An 18,629-nucleotide genomic window follows, 5' to 3' on the forward strand; every position below is an offset into this window, starting at 1 on the left:
ATTGGCAGACGAGGTCCAAAATTTATCTGCGATGTTCTACGATATTCATTATCTGCAATACCATATTGACTGTTACAATTTCAATCATAATCATAGTGTGACTTTAATCATTCATTTGCTCCTGCTATCATAGGTGGATAAAAAATTATTATTATGGATAGAAAAATTAAAATGCTACGCAACTGATCATGCCCCGGCGCTCTCTATGTTTACACAAACAATTCGACAAATGCTATGTCGGCTCTTCATGAATCTAAGGGGCAGTCATCCTCCACCAACCCCCCCCCCCTAATCTACGCCACTGCAATGTATTAAATGCTAAAACTAAAAAATTTAATATTGCTGAACATTTTATTTCTATAGAAAATCTTATATCATGCAGTACTGATCGCAAATATAAATATAAATATAAATTGTAAATTTTTGAAAAACAAATAGAGCAGTGAGAACAAATATACAGAATTTAACATTGCAATTTGTTAAACATAGGGTTTCAAAATTAATTAAAAAACATAAGATCATCAAAACGAAAAATGAAAAATACCTTTGGGCCTATTGATGTAAGAGGTTGTGAAAGAGTTCTAAAGTGATGACGTCACAAAAATCGGTTATACCCATGGAATATTTACCTCTGATAACATAACTAGATATAGCATATAATATACCTCTAAAAATGCCATTCAAATTTATTAGAATTGGCCGAGATAAAGTCACAGAAGCACATGCTCAATCCCTATCACATCAAATGAGCGTAATTTTATATTGCTTTTAAAATTTATGAACCAGGCCTAAACAACAGTAATCCATTAGCAAAGCTAACTCGCTAAATTTCAATAATTTTGGAACAGATGAAAAAGATTTTGCAAGTAGTGTTTCAGGTTTTGTGTTCAAAAGAAAAAATTCTAAAGATACATATTCAAATATAAATACTTATATGCCCCTTAACAACTTTACAATTAGGCCTAATCTAACCAAGACAAAATATTTCATCTTGATTCTACCTAGTCATCTTAAGGTTACCTCACAAAACGAAATTACGGGTGCGACTTTATTAAGGAATGCTTCTATAAACATTCCTTAAAAGAACCAAACTTTGAAATTTTGATATCCTGCATTTCTCATGCCTTATTTTTTGGTAACCCCAAATTCACGATTTCTTAATTTTTTATGTTTATACAGCGGATATAGTAATAATAATAATTATTATCATTAATAATTTTGGAAAAAGAATTCAGACAAAAACAGTATATTTTATGTAAAGTAAACTCATTTTCAATTTAAGCTTCTAGTCTAAGCTTTAAAGTCTAACATTCTTCACATTCATCATCTTTTTCCGCTTCTTCCTCTTCTTCTTCTTCCAAACAAAGGCAATTTAAAATGTCCTGGCTTTCATCGACGAACGTCGTAAAGTCTATACTTTCGACCTTCTTTTTTCAAATTGATAGCTTTTAGCACCATCCCGTTCAAAATGTCATTAAAAATTCTTTAATCAACGTAACTGAAAATGCATTGAGAGGAAAGATTTCCTTAATTGATGTTATTGAAACTCAATTTCTTTGAAAAAATTCCTTAAATAAATATCCCCTAATTTCCAATTCCTTACTTTGGTCGCACCCGTAATTTCGTGTAATGAGGTAGTATCGGGTACTCTGCTATTGGAATTTACACTCATGTGAATAAAGCTTTGAAAATCATGAATCTAAAAAAGGTAACAGTAACCATTCTCGTTGCTAAAAGAACATAAAATCCAATTATGAATAGATATATACCTTGAAAAGGCATCTACAAAACCAGTTAATATATCATAAAGCAAAATATATTCAATGGTACAATTTTATTGAATGGCAAATTGGCTTATAGGTAACTACACACCAAGTTAAAAATACTAAATTCAAAAATACGCTTGTATCTGAATGATAAATCTAAAATTTTGTTGATAATTATGCCAAAATACTAGAAAGCCTACCGTTTTTACATCATACCCGACCTAGCAAATATTTTGTGACTGGCAAGAAGGGTGAACACCTACAGATATGGCACGGGTAGCATTAGAAGAGATGGATGAAGAAAGGTACTCTTATAAGACAAGTGCCACCTAAAACTAAGTATATTGTACAGAAAAAAGTCGTGTTCACAGAATGCTGAAGAAGTGTATACCAAAAGGCTTTATAACTTAGGCAAACATTTTATGTCATTAATATAACAAATTCAAAATAATTAACAAATTTTTTATTCATAATCAATTCTTATCATTAATTTTACCAAAGAGAAACGGACTTGATTCGGGACCAGTGAACTGATTTATACCGCTAGAATAGTTCTTCCTAACAGACTCAAAGTGCAGGGTGCCTTCCTCGCTTGTCCCTACAGGACATAGTTTTGAAATGAATAGCGGCAGATAGAACCAACGGCAGCCATTTAAATGTAATAGACACTTAAAGTACTTCAGATTCTTTTATTGGTATGAAAACTGCTTAATCTACTTCTAATAAAAAATTGCGACGTCAAAATTTCAGAGACGGAAACTACCTAAGGTGCAATCAAAAGTTTTTAACATTTATCCTAAACTCTTGGCCCAATCAAGTATATAAGTCGACTACTAAAAATTTTCATCAAAACAACTTAAACGAGTTATCAAAATTCACTGATTACCAAGTTTTCAGGTTTTTTAAATGAGCAATTTTCAAAGACTGAAGTATATTACAGAGGTCCCCGTGTGTCTAAGGCCATGTCCACGCGTATACGGGCTTTTTTGAATCCGCCAACTTTTCATTGCGGATAGAGCTCACGTCTACATGCAATCGACGAATACGCTATTCGCAACTTTTCGAGTTCGGTCTCCATAGTGGAAATCTGTATAAAAGCTACGAATCCCATTACGTGTGGACGCTCGAATCCGGATATATTCTAATCCAATGATGTAACACTGCCTCAACTGTGTCATGGCACATGCCCTGACAGAAATATTCAAAAAGGAGCTGCGAAAACAACATTGAAGCTGAAATCGTGTGGATAGCTGGATTCTATTTAAATATGCTACGTGTGGACGCGACCTTTTTTGTATCCGCATAGAGATGATTTGGGATTCAAAAATATCCGCAAAAGGGAGGATAAGGCCTAAATCCGGACTGTAAAACTAAAATTTTTATTTGATTTGAAGCTCTCTATTTAGCGTTAAAATTTCCATGGGAGGTGAGAGAGAGAGAAGAGAGGGATAAAAGGAAAGGGTGCGATACCGTTGGAGGAGGTGACAGTTATGGTAGAGAAGGTGAGATAGAAAAAATGGTATAGGAGGAAGTGAGGGCGGAGGACTATTGCACGGTTAGGTAAAACCTTTGATCTATTCTGGGTAAGCACTGGACATCGAGGGTTGATGCATGTCCATTTCGGTTTTATATCACAAAGGCAGTTCAAAATCGTTTGTTTATCGTTCAATTGCATTGCTTTTGTGAAATTTGATCACAAGATTTCAGAGTATTCAAGGCACATATCTACGGCTGAAGGGTTGCAAAAAAATTAGAGGCACTTCATCCGTTCGTTCGATGCATCATTTGATGAAATGTGACTTTTGTCGAAAGTGATGGATTTCTCATAAACCCAACGTAGAAAGAAAGACTACAGTCTAACATTTTAATTTCCGTAAATGGTTAACTTGGATTATGTGATTTCGTTTATTTACATAAATTTTAGATAATTCTTATTGCATTAAATTGGTTAAAAAATTCCACTATTAACGACCAAAAGCTCTAATGAGCACTTATCAGGTTTCTGTGTAGTCTTCAATTAGCACCTGGAGTTCAGAAAACAGCTGGCTAAAAGATGGTCGTTGGTCCGGTTCCTATAAGTACGAAAACAGGTTCTATTACTGCACTGTTTATTACACAAAAAACTGAAATATATTTTGAATACGATGGCCAGAAAGAGGAGGGCATGTGCTTAAGATGGTGTTTTCAAATTTAAATAATCGGCTACTTCTTGCAAGAAACACGGCATGTTCTACGGTTAACGGCCTGTCGATATGGACTATGCAGCTTACATGCCAAGAAAATGATGAAACATTTTGCAAGTGTAAAGAGCCAAATAGTTAGGACCATAGGGCTTATTTTTAAAAAAGGAATCAATTTTTGATACCAAACTTTAGAAAAATATTACATTCTTTACGAATTTTTGGGCAAAAAATCAGCCCAAATGTACACTTGCCGTCAATCAAGTAACCAATAGGTGAGCGAGCCTTTCAATTTAAATACAGCAAAACCACAGTTGCATACAAATGCATCCGAATACTGGACGGTCCAAATATTGGCAACTAAAAGTAAAAGTACAACGACTTACAGCTTCCCAGCATCGTGTGACAATATCATAGACATATCGCGGGCATTTTGCAGGTATTTCCATTCTGTACCCCGTCATGATCTAAGAAAAACAACAAGCGACTGGAATCGTACGAATATAATCTCATGGCTAATTTAAGATGATTTTAAAAGATTCGGAGGTACAGTTTCATGTAAAGGGCACAAAACGCCAAAGGGAACGGGAGGCAAACGGGCAATATAATCGAATAAGCAGAGCTTCATTTCAAACAATAAGAAACTCACATCTTCAGCGACTTGAATGTTTTGTCTACCAGGGTATGGTGTTTTTCCGCCTGAAAACACTTCCCAGCACAGTATTCCTAGATGAAAAAACAAAGATTTAAGGCAAACTATGACTCTTTTCTGGGCAATGAAAAAAATCACAGCAAATACTTGTGAATACCGTAAAATGAAAAAAAGTTCTGACAAAAATAAAGCAACCTTCACTTTTCTCGAATTGTTTAGGGTCCAAATGATAGAATCGAACAATATCGAGCATAATTGCTGCCTTTAGCATTTTAGCATTATACCATATATGAAAGAGAAAAATCATTGTTTGATGCTGGAAAACAATGGAAAATTCTCAAATTGCAAACAATCTTTTTGTGGTACAGAATTTGAAAATAGCTATAAAAAAGAAAACATTTCAATGCGGTCTTTAAACTCTTTACAAATGGTGTTTTTGAAAAATTAAATAACCTCTCTTTTGCGACCCCAGGAAAACAACGTGGAAACAGTGAAATGCAAGTATGTGTTGTTTAATTTATAGGCCCTTATGCAAAATCAACACCTTAAGCGTGCGATGATTCTAAAAACTGATTCAACCCTGATTCTAAAAAATCAAGGCAAAAGCAGTAATGATGCCATTTCACGTATCCATAACAGAGTAACATTATCCTAAGGTCGACGTTCTAGAAGGTCTTGCTTATTATCTTACTCGAACGTCCAATGTGGAAAGCATCAAGACATACCATAGGCCCATACATCTGATTTGCTGCTAAATCGTGTATAGTGAATAACTTCAGGTGCTGCCCATTTGATAGGAAATTTCGTTCCTTCTGAAGCAGTATATTCGTCATCAGTGACATGCCTGAATGAGAAAAAGGATGATTTTACACACAGGCCATTGCAAGACAGAGTCTTACTCTCTAAATATTCCTGTTCTTGCATCTCTATCTTTCTTTTTCATACTCAGTCTAAAAAATGCATATCTTACAAGAACGAAATTACAAAGACAATGCCAATGGGAGCATAAAATTAAATTAAATTACAAAGACAATGCAATTTGCAATAGATTTAGTCGAGAGAATCTCACAGATAGGCTGAGTCAAAAGCGCATCTTTGGATAAATAGAATAACAAAGAATCGTAAGCTAAAACCATGAGCTTTCCTCAAAAGTTTAGCTAAACTCTTTTTCAATTTAAATAAATTTGCAATAAATTTATTGCCTACCTCGCTAACCCAAAATCGGCAACCTTTACAATATTTCTCTCTCCAACCAAACAATTTCTTGCAGCCTTATTTAGAATAAAAATTGAATCTTCAGGATATATACAAGATACAAAGGTTTTCATACAGAAAAATGCTTGGAATTTACTAGATATCATTATCACAATGTAAATTAAATGGCATCATTATCACAATGTAAATTAAATGGCAACATGAAGACAAAATGAGAGATAACCAGTTACAAAACATTATTAACATTTTGGCAAAAAATTCAAATCTGTATACGACTTTTAGTTGAGTATGCAATATTAGACGAATGGCATTTCTAGTTTTCTCGATAAAATTTTCTCAGCAGAAGTTGATTCGCAAAAAATATTTCATGCAACATATATTTCTTGAGATTACAGGTCTCAAGCCCGTATGCTCCAACTTTCATCAACCTATTTTTAAAAATATCATATTTACTTTTGTCATGACATTTCATATCTGATACTGCAGCTATAATTTTTCTCATGATACGTCATATCTGCCCTATTTTATGGTGTCTTTCAAAAGAATGCTAAGCAGACTTAAATGCAACATTCTGTCTGTAGGCATACCAGATCTCTATGGATGAATTGCTGCTCCTCCAAATATTCCATAGCACAAACAACTTGAAAAATGATGTTCAATATTGTATTCAATTGATCTAGCAGCATTCGATTATTTCGCAAATATTCCAACAGCGATCCTAAAAATGAACGATTCTTAATCATAAACTTTTATTACTCACATTCTAAGGGCCTAATAATACACTGGGATCTAAGTGTTAATGTTGGTTACATAGTTTATTAGCAAATATCATTTTACACCAGGCAAGCTTTTTTTTACAGATTGGCTCTCAAATAACTGAAAATGCCATTAATAAAGTCTTTCTCTAGACCATCATGATGTAAAAATACTCACCATTTGTCATCAACTCTGTAACAATGCATATCGGCCTCGCTTTGCTGCAGACACCAAATAGTTTCACTAGGTTTTTATGATAAAATTTCCTGGAAATAGAAATATTAATGCCTTACCATTATTCTAAACAACAGACAGTATATTTATGTCAATACAAATAGCAAAATACACTAGACCAAAATACAATTGACTCTAAACGAAAATATCATAAACTCCTGCCTATAATATTGTACTTTTTACTGATCTTTTAACAAGCTACTATCCCAGATTTGTGTAGAAAATAAAATTTGAAATTATATTTGATCCAAACAGGTATCGACTTCCATTTTGTTTTCCAATACACAAAGTCAGACATCAGTGAACTCTTTTCCCAACTGAATTTGCATCTCTCTTGGCCATTACTTAAACACCCATCAATTGAATATTAAATTGGAATGTCCAGCACCCTCCCCATTATTTGACCCCTTTTATTTGAGCCTTTTTTGTCACCAGCAAATGAAAATGATTCAAGGAACGCGAAGTTTTTGAAAAAGAAACTTAAATTTATGAATGCGAAAAATAATTTTACTCTAATCTGCAGAAAATACGCTTGACAATAATCTTAGGAACAAATGCTGGAGCTGTTTTGATGAAGACTTACGACATCACTTTGGCTTCTTCAATAAAATCATCCTCGGACATAGTGCCTTCTTTCATCATCTTAATGGCGATTCGGTGGTTGCCTTTCCAGACACCTTCATAGACAGTCTGCCAAATAAAACAAACGGAATTGATACAAGGGAAGAAAAAAGCACATGAATAATAATAATCGATGTATCTAGGAAACTAGGCAGTTGCATTTGTTGATAACTCGCAACAAAGGATGGTAACAAAGGATATCAAAACGAGGATACCACAGTGAGGTTACCAAACGATTACGTCATTATAACTACAACGAACGATTTACGCCGCAGGGGCCTAAGTTGGGACGAACAAAGGTTAATCAAACAATGATAGGGCTAGAATGTAGACTGCACTTTGATGTTCAATTTAAGATACTGTAAGAGACAACTTCAAAGCATCTCAACACTAAAGTAAGTCGAAAACGAGCTTTGAACGCCTACCCCAAACTGTCCGGCGCCAAGTTGTCTACCAAAACTTATCTCTTCTCGAGCAATCTCAAAAATATCTGTTATAAGAGGAAAATATATTAATATAAACATCCTAGCAAGGGCTATTTCAACAGCAATAACTGCAATTAGCGAAGCTATGATTGCAAATGAAGCAAAAAGCGAGAAAATCAGATGTTAATAAAAGCAGCTAAAAAACCAGTGTAAATTAGCTCTCCTTGGCATCGCGCAAACAATGAATGACATGAAAGGAGGTTATCTAGCATGATTATGAAAATTTTCCTTGATTATCAAAAAGACCCGAATTTACAGCTAGTCATCTTCAAAGAAAAGATGTATAGGAAAAGTACAACAGAGATAAAAAGCAAAAGGGAAGGAAAAAATTCTGTTCGGTAAATCTAATAACATAGCATATGGCTTTGCAAACTGACTTACCATGGCCAAGAACTGGTGTTGGTGGTCCACCACCCTGGTTTGTATAAGGAAACCGGAGTCTTGTTACAAGACCTAAATGTAAGGGAAATTTATCGAAATTCTTTAACGAAAAATCTCTTCCTCAACAAAATGCTGAAGCTTTGGAACAAATGAAAATTGCTACAGCAAAATGATTTCAAGAAACGACATAAAGAGCACCAAAATGAATTTTCTCCAAACAAATTTAAAAAAACAACTCAAGGCAAATAAATAGGAATAGAGGTATAGGCGGCACGCTCTGGCTTTATCGAACAATAACGTATTCGAATGTTGTAAAAAATTGTAGGTAAAACGTCTAACAAAAATAAACAAGTAAGTGATGGAAATAACAACCATTTTGAGAATATTAAATGTTTTTTCATATTCCTTTATCTTTTACCACGCAAATTATTAATATTGACAAAACCATCTGAGCTAATAACGGGTGTAAATAAAAGGATAGGATAATTTAACAAGCAAAAGAGAAATAAAGTAAAAATTTTATTGTTAAATTGTTATATTTGGTTGGTCGTTGATAAATTAAAATGGGAGAAATCATTTTGCTTCACCTCCACAAAAAACTTTCTCTCGTAGAAACCCACAATGGATACTATAAGAAGATCGCTTAACAGACGTGGGTAATAAACAATACCAGATCAAGTGGGTAAATAAAACTCACCAGCACAGTTGAGTTTGTGGTACTCCACAAGTTTGATTATATTCTCAAATGCATGTCTTGGGGACACGAAGTATTTACCCTCTTCGGTTAGCTTGATATGGTAATGCTTTACGTCACCCTGGAAACTAATTACACAATATTAATATATAATTTGGGATGTTATAATTAATAACTTGTTTAATACAAAACGTAAGGTCTTCAACTTGGTTCTTTGCTACACTATGAAACTATAACAAAGGAACGCCATTGCATCGTATTTTGACTGCATAAAATTTATAGCAGGATTTTTTAAGTTAATCATGGGTATTGAAAATTGAATTAGGATAGGAGAAGTCTAGGAAAGGGAGAAGTAGGTAATTATTCTGGAAAACCGGAAAAGGTAAGAGAAATACAAAAAAATTGAGCCAGGCCAAAATATTTTCGTGCGATATTTTCGTGCAAAATATTGGCCCCAAACAGATTTGAAAGCTCCACTTAGACATGGATGAAAAGAAATGCGAAATAAACAACAACAACAAACAATGCGGAAAAACGTACACGAACATGGAAGATTTAAAAACTTATATAATGATTAAATATGTGGATGGTCAAATTTGTCTAACTCGATTAACTAAGCCTAGGGTTTAGTCTACCTTCCACAGGTTCATATTCTGAAGATAGTCATACTGTCGTCTAAAAGTCTCCAGGTTAGCCTGAAAGTGTCTTGCCTGTCCCCTCCGTTCTAACAACCAACGTTATTTTTGATACACCATTCCTAATGGAAGCTGGGAACTATTAAAAATTACATGGATTGTATCTAACAAATCACGATGCTCACTACTGCACGATATCGTAAGTCATACCTAAGTGAAAGTGTGTACATGCCAGGACGGCTGGAATTTTTAACGAGAAATACACCGTCTTTTCCCTGCATATAAGAAATAAACAATATTTCAGTAAAGTAGCAAATATGGAACCGGGGTTATATTGCTTAATATATAAACATGAGCATATCAGCTCATTTTTCTGTGGCAGACCATTTTAAAGCTTGAATACTGAATGCATTTTTGAACAAAAGGTTTTGATCAAGATATGGAAAGAAATGCCATGATCTGTAAATAACAAAATTATAACAATATGTCATAGACACAGAGTCAGGTTCAATGAGCTAGGTATTATTAATCTGCTCATTCGAGTTGACAAAATGACGAGATTTTATTGGCTTCTAGGCAAAACATTCACTAAATAAACGAGCATATGGTTGGATTAAAATAACAGCAAGGAATTTAAGGCTAATAAACAAAGAAACCCATGTTTAGCCCGTCCTAACGCCTTAGACATACCTCAAGCTTCAGCAAGTCTTCAGTTTCTTGCCTGGAGAGATCGCCGTGAAACCACCTAATGAAATGAGTTGACTTTTTTAATATTTGTTCGTATAAATGAAGCGTTAGATATGAAAAAGAAAGAGATAAATCTTATACAGTGGCGCAGTTGAACGGTCTGTTGGTCACTGTGAAAAAGTCCTGGTGCCCAAAACAAAGTTTCTATGGCGGCATATGTGTCATAAATAATAGGTGGCTTTAAAAGGAAGATCGCAGGATAGGTGCACATATCTATTCACATATCTCAAACAATAATAATGAAACGAGGACATCATTAAGCTACAAAATAAAGAGTCTGGACCAACACTTCAAGCTAGATACCGCAGACGAAGCTTTTATTAAAATACATGCATATACTTGGATCAAATGTATGCATTTGGTCCTGGATGAGGGAATTAAATGTTGTGTAACACATGTGATACAAAGCAACACTACCTTTGACCTTCAAGGCCAATTTCCATGCGCACATAGTTACTTGGTATAAATCCTTCATTCCTGTAAAAGAGTTAATTTCGTATTCACATATATAAATTGAATTGACATATACTCGAATGCAACTCAACATGATTTGATTTCAATCGTATAAATAAAATGAATTTTTATAAAAAGACAATAAAAAATCTCACGCTTAATAGAAATGAGACTTAATTTCGGTATACCTAAACTTTTTTAGCATAAGTTTATACTGAAACCTTTGAAAATTGTCACCTCGGCAGTGAATACTACACCCTCATTCTCCCACAAAAAAAGGCAAACACGTAGGCGAAACTTTAGTTAGAAAGATATAGTAGTTTGCATCGGTCAGAAAAGTTTCAACCAACCCCATAGAATCTCTTGCCATCCACCAATGTGGCTGTGCTTTATCCAAGATTGTGTACTCCTGGTCCTGAAATTTTTAAAAATAGCCTACAGTCGCTATTTCCTTTTCACTCATTAAGTATCGTTGTTAAACAGACAAGGTTATCAGCTCTGAAAGAAATAAATAGTGAGTTCGTGAAAAAAAGCAGATGATAGCATTACTTTTTCGGTTTTTCGATCAGCAATCAGAAGATGGTCTATCTTAGCAAATGAAGATGACAGTACTAGAGAGCTTTATCTAAGGTCATTGAGTGCTCAAATCTACCTAAATGTAGATTTAGAAATCTAGAGGCATTAACTGTTGGCAAAAACCAGCTAAACTTGTAATCGTGCAAGCAGGCAGGAACACAGTCCAAATGGTGACAGGAAAGCAAAGATGCCTCTAGAACGATTCACATCCAAACTGATGCAGCCCTGTGTGTTGGGGCGAAATACTAGTAATATTAAATTTATTTTGGAATTCTATTATACAACATTGGATATTCGTTGTCGTTTTGAATTGTTCTTGACTATTACCTTGTACTATATTATTACTCATTGCCAAATTCACAGAATCCGGTAGCAGCCTAACCTGCGCTTCTTCTGTCTTACATACGAACTATTCTACGTAGCTTATTCAGCCTCGTTAACATCCCACTTGTTTCTCTTATGTGTGTCCAGCTTTTATTTGTTTGGAAAAGTAAAAACTGTAAAACTAATAAAAATTACCTTGGTAAGTGATAAATCCCCTGGCTGCAACGCTTTGAAGTCAAAAACAGCCATAACTTTCATAAATTTCGATTCATCTACAGCGTCGCCATTTTTCTTTTCATCCTGCGTTCAAAATATTTCATTTATTGAAACTGGTGAAAAATGAATAATATGTCGAACAAAACCTGCATAACTTCGCATGGAAACAGTATGCGTGTAGGCAAGGACCATGGTTCCCCAAAGAAGGAGCTGCAATAACAAACCGCAAATCCTTGAATTAGACACCCTGGAGGCTTATAAGTTTTTAGATTTAGGAGATGATGTGTGGGCCTATATCAAGGGGATAAAATTGAGGATTTACCGTATGCTATATCAAAGACGAATTATCTTATTAAATAACTTCAAGCCTTTGCTGAATCAAAAGAAATTATAAATTTTTTTACACACATGCTTTTGTATTTAGCAGCTCTTCCAAAGCTCTGGATGCTGGAGCAAAATATCAGAACATGAAATAGCTCATTAATTGCCTTTTTCTGTTAAATCTCAGCAGATTGTGTTGTTCCTTGTTTTCTTTTGATATTGATGATTCATGGCTAAAAAATGGACTTGAATGGACCATTTTCTTCAAAAGTCTTAATACAATGTGAAGATTAAGACAGTTTCCACCTAACACTTTTGGTTAAATGCTCACAAAATATGGAATTTCTATAGAGAAAAATGAATTAAAACCTTGATTGTTTTAGAAAATGCCAAGAGAGAAAATCTTACCGGTACAGGTGGTAAAGGCATGCTTGGTGGCTTTGGTATGTCAGCACCTAGAATGAAATGATAAGAAATAAAATATCCCAAAAAACAAAAACCAAAAGCAATAACAATGTTGAAAGAAGATAGAAATATAGATTCCAAATGATTTTTCAAATATTTTTTGAATAATTTTCTAGTGGTACAGAATTTGAAAATGGCTAGTGGTACAGAATGGAAAAAGCAAACATTTTACAACATTCTACAGCTTGTCGTCTGACATTCCTCAGAGTGTAAAATGTCGGAATCAGGGTCGAAAATATATACCCTGCTGTGGATGGAAATAGGACTATCAGAAAAAAACCAAACCTGTGAACACTAAAGTTATGAAATCAGTTCTGTTACCTATTTACCACTGGAGGCCAAGAGTGAAAACAAACACTTTAGACAAGGACCTTTTCAACCCATTTTGGCCCTTTTTGACTTTCTTTCTATTTGGATGTTTCATATTTATTTTTTACATATATTTTACTACTTCAAACCAAATTTTATATGAAAGCAGCTTTGGATAAATGTTAAGAATAGGCCTAGCTGGCAGAAGATAAAAATTGTCTTCCTTTTCTCTATTCTATTTTCTATGATAGGAACAAAAAGTACCCTTTCAGAATACTTGCAATACTAGATACACAGCAATATCATGGTATTGTCAATCATTTTTCATTTTCAGGGTACCATTAACTAGCCTACAGAACTCAAAAGTAAATAGAGACAAAAAGACACTAATAGGCTGTCTTCTTGAGTCTAAATCTTGCAACAATAATGAGAGAAAGGATGCAATCTTCCATCGATAATGAGAGAAAAAAATATAAAAAGAAATTACTAACAGTCTTTGAGACAAAGATACTCAACATGCTTTGTTTTATTGTTACATTACTTTCAAAAAAATATCTTTCACTTTCATTGGATCCCTCCCATTTGTTTTGCGGTCTTTCTGCCTTCTCAAACTAATGCCTTAGTCTATCTAACTCAACACCAGAAAATACTTTGACTATTCATGCATAGCCTTACAAACCCATAAATAATTGAAAGAAAATTTGGAAGCCATGCTAACCTTGGCTAGGATCAAATACATTTGTTGCAAAATGGGTCTTCTTGCAGCCTTGGGAATTTTTGCCGCATTTGCAGCAGGACCAGCTACCATTAATATAGAGTCCAGAATGAAAGTTCTCCAGAAGAAGACGATTCTGCTGGGAAATTTCTGTAAAAGAGACATTGTATTGTTTTCTGGTCTTATGGCATTTCAATCGCAACTTAGATAATTATGTAATTGTCAGGGGCTGGTCATTTAAATCTATAAAGATGGCAAAAAACTACTATGCAGTCTGTCAAGACTGTTACATTAAACCAAATAAAACTAAAAATTATGCCTTATTTATGACAAACCCATTTATTTGAGGCGAGTAAAATAGTCAGAATCTGGATCAGGATTGCAGTATCACAGAAGTGCACTGTTTAAAGATCCATTCAATCAAATTTCACAGGAAAATGCTAATTGGTCCAATATCTTTTGCCTGATGACAAAAAAGCTCATGTGCTCAAGTTATCATAAAATGAACTCCTTTTGCTTAATATCAGGTGTAATGAAAAAATTTTGCTTGGTTACCATATCGCAGTGAAGTGACCCATTCATTTCTTTCTTCTTCACTATTTGCAATGATGTAAAGTATTAAATTGTCATGCTGGACCTAAATAGACAAAAAAAGCTTGGACCATCAGGGTATAATGTAACAATAATTCAGTTCATCAATATGTTCACTAAAAGTTAAAATTTTGTTTGCTAAACAGTTTGGGAAAGGCTTTTCACAAGAAAGATAATAAAGACCTGTTTAATAAAAAAACATAAACATCACAAAAAGAGGTAACTCTGGATGATAACAACAGAACCTTGCAGTGCTAATAATAGTTCAAATCTAAGTTTTTTTTAGCTTTTTGCATGACACATCTTTTTATATCTTGCCAAACCAACTAATCCTCCCACTTTAAGATTATGGTTTTTCTGTTCTTGTTGTTCTGGTTGTAAAATTGCAAAGAAATGTGTGGCTTATTGAAAATACCATAAAATGTCAATTGCTAATTTCAATATACATGCATGCTGCATCTATTGAACCATCATAAAAACTGAAGTTCAAGGCATCCAGGTTCATGAGGTGCAGTCACTTCACCACGAAGAAACAAGACACTGTTAAATAAGCATGATTTCACAGTTGCCTGAAACTACCTTTGGAAGTTAGGTAGCAACAAAATCAATAAATATCTTTATCCATCAAAGGCATAATCATCATATGTGGTGCTGAGAGAAAAGCAATCTTTTACTTCTATTCTAGGTTTCAATTATATTTATATAACATTTTTGATAATCATTGTTTGGCTTTTTTATCTCAGGCCACTGCTTCTGAGCCATTTTTAGACAGTTAGGAAAAATAAAAGAGATGGACCTGAAAACAGAATTTTCGATCCAAGGCATCATCATCCACACTCTCTACAACTTTTATCTTTGATAATGCAATGGTTCCTTTTTGTTTGCCTTTTTTCTGTGAAGAAGAGATTGTGATGTTAACAGTATACACTGCTAAAAAATTTTATGGGACAGTATTATAAATTTAAATACAAAGTACAAAAGCTACCTTATTACAAGATAATAATGTGGTAAATTGATTAAAGATTCCAATATTCCAATAAATTAGATTTTCCAGAAGACGAACAAGAAACTAGTCTAGCTACAGTTATTCCAGCTCTCCTAATCTTATTTTGACTTTGCTTATAAAATTCATAGTTTTCACCAAAAATTTTCATTTCCTAAATTTTTACTTCATTGAGAAGGCACAGCCCCACTTGATTTACCAGTTTACATTGGCTGAATTCAAAACAATGGAAAAATCTCATGGACAAAATAAACATCAGACATCAACAGATAAGCATCATCACACTCTAGGGGTGTGAAATGCCACACTCCATTTCTTTCCAAATAAGCCTGATACCCTGGTCTGGATTTCATGGCAGTTTTAATGAGATCTTGAGAGTGCACAAGCTATTACCCGGGAGTGCAAGAGTGCATTTGTGATAAGTGTGCATCAAATTTCTCAGTGATTCTAAAGTGTGTGTGCATATTTTGTCCAGCACTTTTCCTGTTAACACCAATTTTACATCTCTGGGAAATTCATGATTCAAAGTTGAACTATACTTACCTATCGCTACCATCAGTGTGTGTTATTTAAATTCCTAAAGATTTGGCAAGTAAAAAGATAATTTAAAAAAAAAGATATTTAAAAAGGCCAATGATCTCACAAGCAGGGCCATGGAGAGGGAGGGACCTCAAAAAAAGGAATTCAATTTTAAGAATGGAATTTATTTGTTTATAGTTGAATGATAGTAATCCGTAACCGGAAATAATAGTAAAATGTGACAATGAAACAAAGTAATATTGAAACAATTGCAAGAAAATGACGGCAAACAATATTCTGCAGGGTATTCTGCAGCCAATCTAAAGAAAGGGGTCACAAAAATTTCCTGCTCCCTACACTCGCAAGGGTGCCTTTCTTTTTCAGTTTTTCCTCAGCTCCACTGAAAATTGTTTGCCGGTCCTAATCTAAAGTGGATCACTCAATTTGGAATGACACATTCTTTTCCAATCTCAGTTGTGGACAAATTTAAAAAGTCATTTTACCATATTTGAAAAAAACGTTTTAATTTGAGTCAACTTCCAAAAAAACCCCAAACCACGCCCATTTTTCGGGTGTGCAAAAGTGCACCCATTATTATACAAAAATATCTCGGGAGTGGAGCTGCCATGGAATCCATACTGGCTGATACCTAAATACAAATGCTGATACATTTAATACCACCAAAACACTGTATTACCTCCTCTGTGCCATCATAATATGATAGCTCTTCTGGAGTCAAAACGAACAGTCTAGATTTGTAGTTACAAGTTGTAAGAATTTTGCTTTTGCCTTGAGATCTTTTAGTAAGCACGCCTTGTTTCAGGGTTTGTTGATTACTTGGACTAAAATACATGACCAAAACTAAAACGTTGGTAAATCACTCAGAACCACTTTCTTGTGCAAGATTTAACCAATCTACGATCTGCATTCAAAAATATTCCACTGCAAATGAATCGTTTACTCTATTTCTTAGTTTACTCAAGACATGTCATTTCCTTCCTTGTGCGAAAGGGATCTGGCAGCGGCCTAACCATGAACAACTTCCAAGATATGCATATTTTGCTCCGCAAATAAAATGAGATACAATACACTCTGTTCTATGTACTATATTAGATTCTGTACAAAATGTTGCGTGTATTGCCTTTAAAAACAAACCCTGCAGCTTTCGAAATGCTCCACACAGCTAAAGAACGCTATTCGATGAGGCCTACTACCAGCGAACACTGTGAAGGAATACACTGACGCCGTGAAGGAGAGGGGCTGTCCCCTTTCTTTATTGAGGCAATTTTCCTTGATTTCCATTTTTCCGTGTCAGTTTCTACTAACAAGGAACTCAGGCGCGTAACCAGGAATTTCAGAGGGCAGGGGTCCAAGACAAAAAAGGGCACTAAGGAAACTTTATTCAGGTTCACATTTAACAGAAGAGATGCCAGGGTGCATTTCATGTACGCCGAAGGTCCATTGCGGCATTTGTTTAGGTACACCAAAAATATGAGCACTTAGTATACCTGTAATGACACAGGCGTCATGCTCCCTTTTTCCAAAACAATAGAGCTTTTCACAAAATACTTTGATATGGGTGTTAAGTTTTCCCTTGCCCCCTCCCCAGGCACCACACACCATTCTAAGAGTAGGTGGGCTGAAAAGGGCATTGCCAACATTTTTTAGGCCCCTACTTGCTTTTACTTGCTTTTTTCCATTTATGACTTATAAACTACTTAGGATCCGTTAGAGTTAACTTTCTAAAATGTCCTAACACATGATTCCAAAAAATGGGGAGTGCTATAGTCACTGTTAGCCCAATGGCTGCTCGCTGCCTGCCCCCATACTTTCCAACGCAAAGTTGTAGGAGCTGGGGCTAGAAAATTAGTAAATGACACTTTTAAAAAGAAATGTGCCCCCAATTTGTATTGACAGGCAGGGCCACAGAGAAGGAGGCAAGAGGGCAAATTGCCCCAAGGCCTCGAGGTCTAGGGGACCACATAAAGGCCTCCTTTTTGTGGATTTCCCCCAGAGCCTCCGAAACCACTAAGCGGCTCTGTTGAAAGTCTCCTTGAGCCCCCTCCGGCTTTACAACTCAAATTTTCCAGTGCTTTTGGTAGATGATGAGAGCATGAAGCATGGTCTTATTGTCAGAATTCAAGACACCAAGGAAGAGGCAGATTTGAGCTGTAGTAAATAGCTCTGTTTGCGAAAGGCTGTCCAGAAAAAGATTATTAAAGGTCTCTTCTACTAGAGTGGCGATTCTGTTACTTTTGTTAATCTTTCCGGGCAACGAAGGGTCTGTTTATATGACAAAATTTATTCCACCTCTCAGCCTATAAACTGGCCGGCGGAATGAAATCTTCGAATGTTTACAGGCAGATTTTATCCCACGTTCCAGCTTTATATGAAGAAAATCGTCCCACCTTCCAGCCCGTGTGCTGACCAATGGGACGGAATTTGATCACATTTATATTAACATTTCATCCCATCTTTTATCTTCATCCCATGTTGCAGCGTTTATATGGGAAAAATTTATTCTATCTCAGTGAGATCCTACCTCTCATGCAGTGGAATCTCACTTAACGGGCCAGCTTGTTTTCCCTATAAATGCAAAGGATTCTATAAAAGAGTGGGAGCTCACCTCTCAGCCCACAGACTGGAAGGTGGGATGTTTTTATCATAAAGAGGCCCAAAATAATAACAGCCGAATGAACAGCGGAAAATTTAATTTCCTGGAACTTGCATTTAAGACGAGCTGAAAAATTGTTCATTAGAAACTGCTTTAA

The 18,629-nt window shown here is 35.0% G+C and overlaps 1 protein-coding gene across 1 annotated transcript; it reads right to left on the reverse strand.

Moving 5' to 3' along the window:
- Positions 1–1,152: 1,152 nt before the first annotated feature.
- LOC135686898 (tyrosine-protein kinase Tec) lies at positions 1,153–17,369 on the reverse strand. The gene is made up of 21 exons (XM_065203281.2): positions 16,556–17,369; positions 15,133–15,228; positions 14,301–14,382; positions 13,749–13,895; positions 12,665–12,711; positions 11,915–12,019; positions 11,170–11,234; positions 10,784–10,843; positions 10,310–10,364; positions 9,830–9,894; positions 8,988–9,112; positions 8,291–8,362; positions 7,850–7,914; positions 7,387–7,493; positions 6,747–6,835; positions 6,401–6,531; positions 5,805–5,869; positions 5,324–5,442; positions 4,596–4,672; positions 4,333–4,413; positions 1,153–3,838 (listed from the first exon to the last, which is right to left on the reverse strand). The coding sequence occupies exons 1-21, from the start codon at positions 16,709–16,711 to the stop codon at positions 3,761–3,763; spliced, it is 1,887 nt and encodes a 628-aa protein (XP_065059353.2). The 5' UTR covers positions 16,712–17,369; the 3' UTR covers positions 1,153–3,760.
- Between the last annotated feature and the right edge of the window lie 1,260 nt (positions 17,370–18,629).

The sequence above is a fragment of the Rhopilema esculentum genome, chromosome 6 (assembly GCF_057945365.1).
Source record: "Rhopilema esculentum isolate cy_ngs chromosome 6, ASM5794536v1, whole genome shotgun sequence".
Taxonomy (NCBI): Eukaryota; Metazoa; Cnidaria; class Scyphozoa; order Rhizostomeae; family Rhizostomatidae; genus Rhopilema; species Rhopilema esculentum.

What these genes read in the sequence shown, in the direction of transcription:
- LOC135686898 (XM_065203281.2), bottom strand. Translation starts at nt 16,711, where the DNA reads ATGTATTTTAGTCCAAGTAATCAACAAACCCTGAAACAAGGCGTGCTT. An exon ending in TGCCTTTACCACCTGTACCG is followed by an intron (nt 12,020 to 12,664) that starts GTAAGATTTTCT and finishes TTTTGAACGCAG; the next exon opens with GATGAAAAGAAAAATGGCGA. An exon ending in AACACCAGTTCTTGGCCATG is followed by an intron (nt 7,915 to 8,290) that starts GTAAGTCAGTTT and finishes CTCTTATAACAG; the next exon opens with ATATTTTTGAGATTGCTCGA.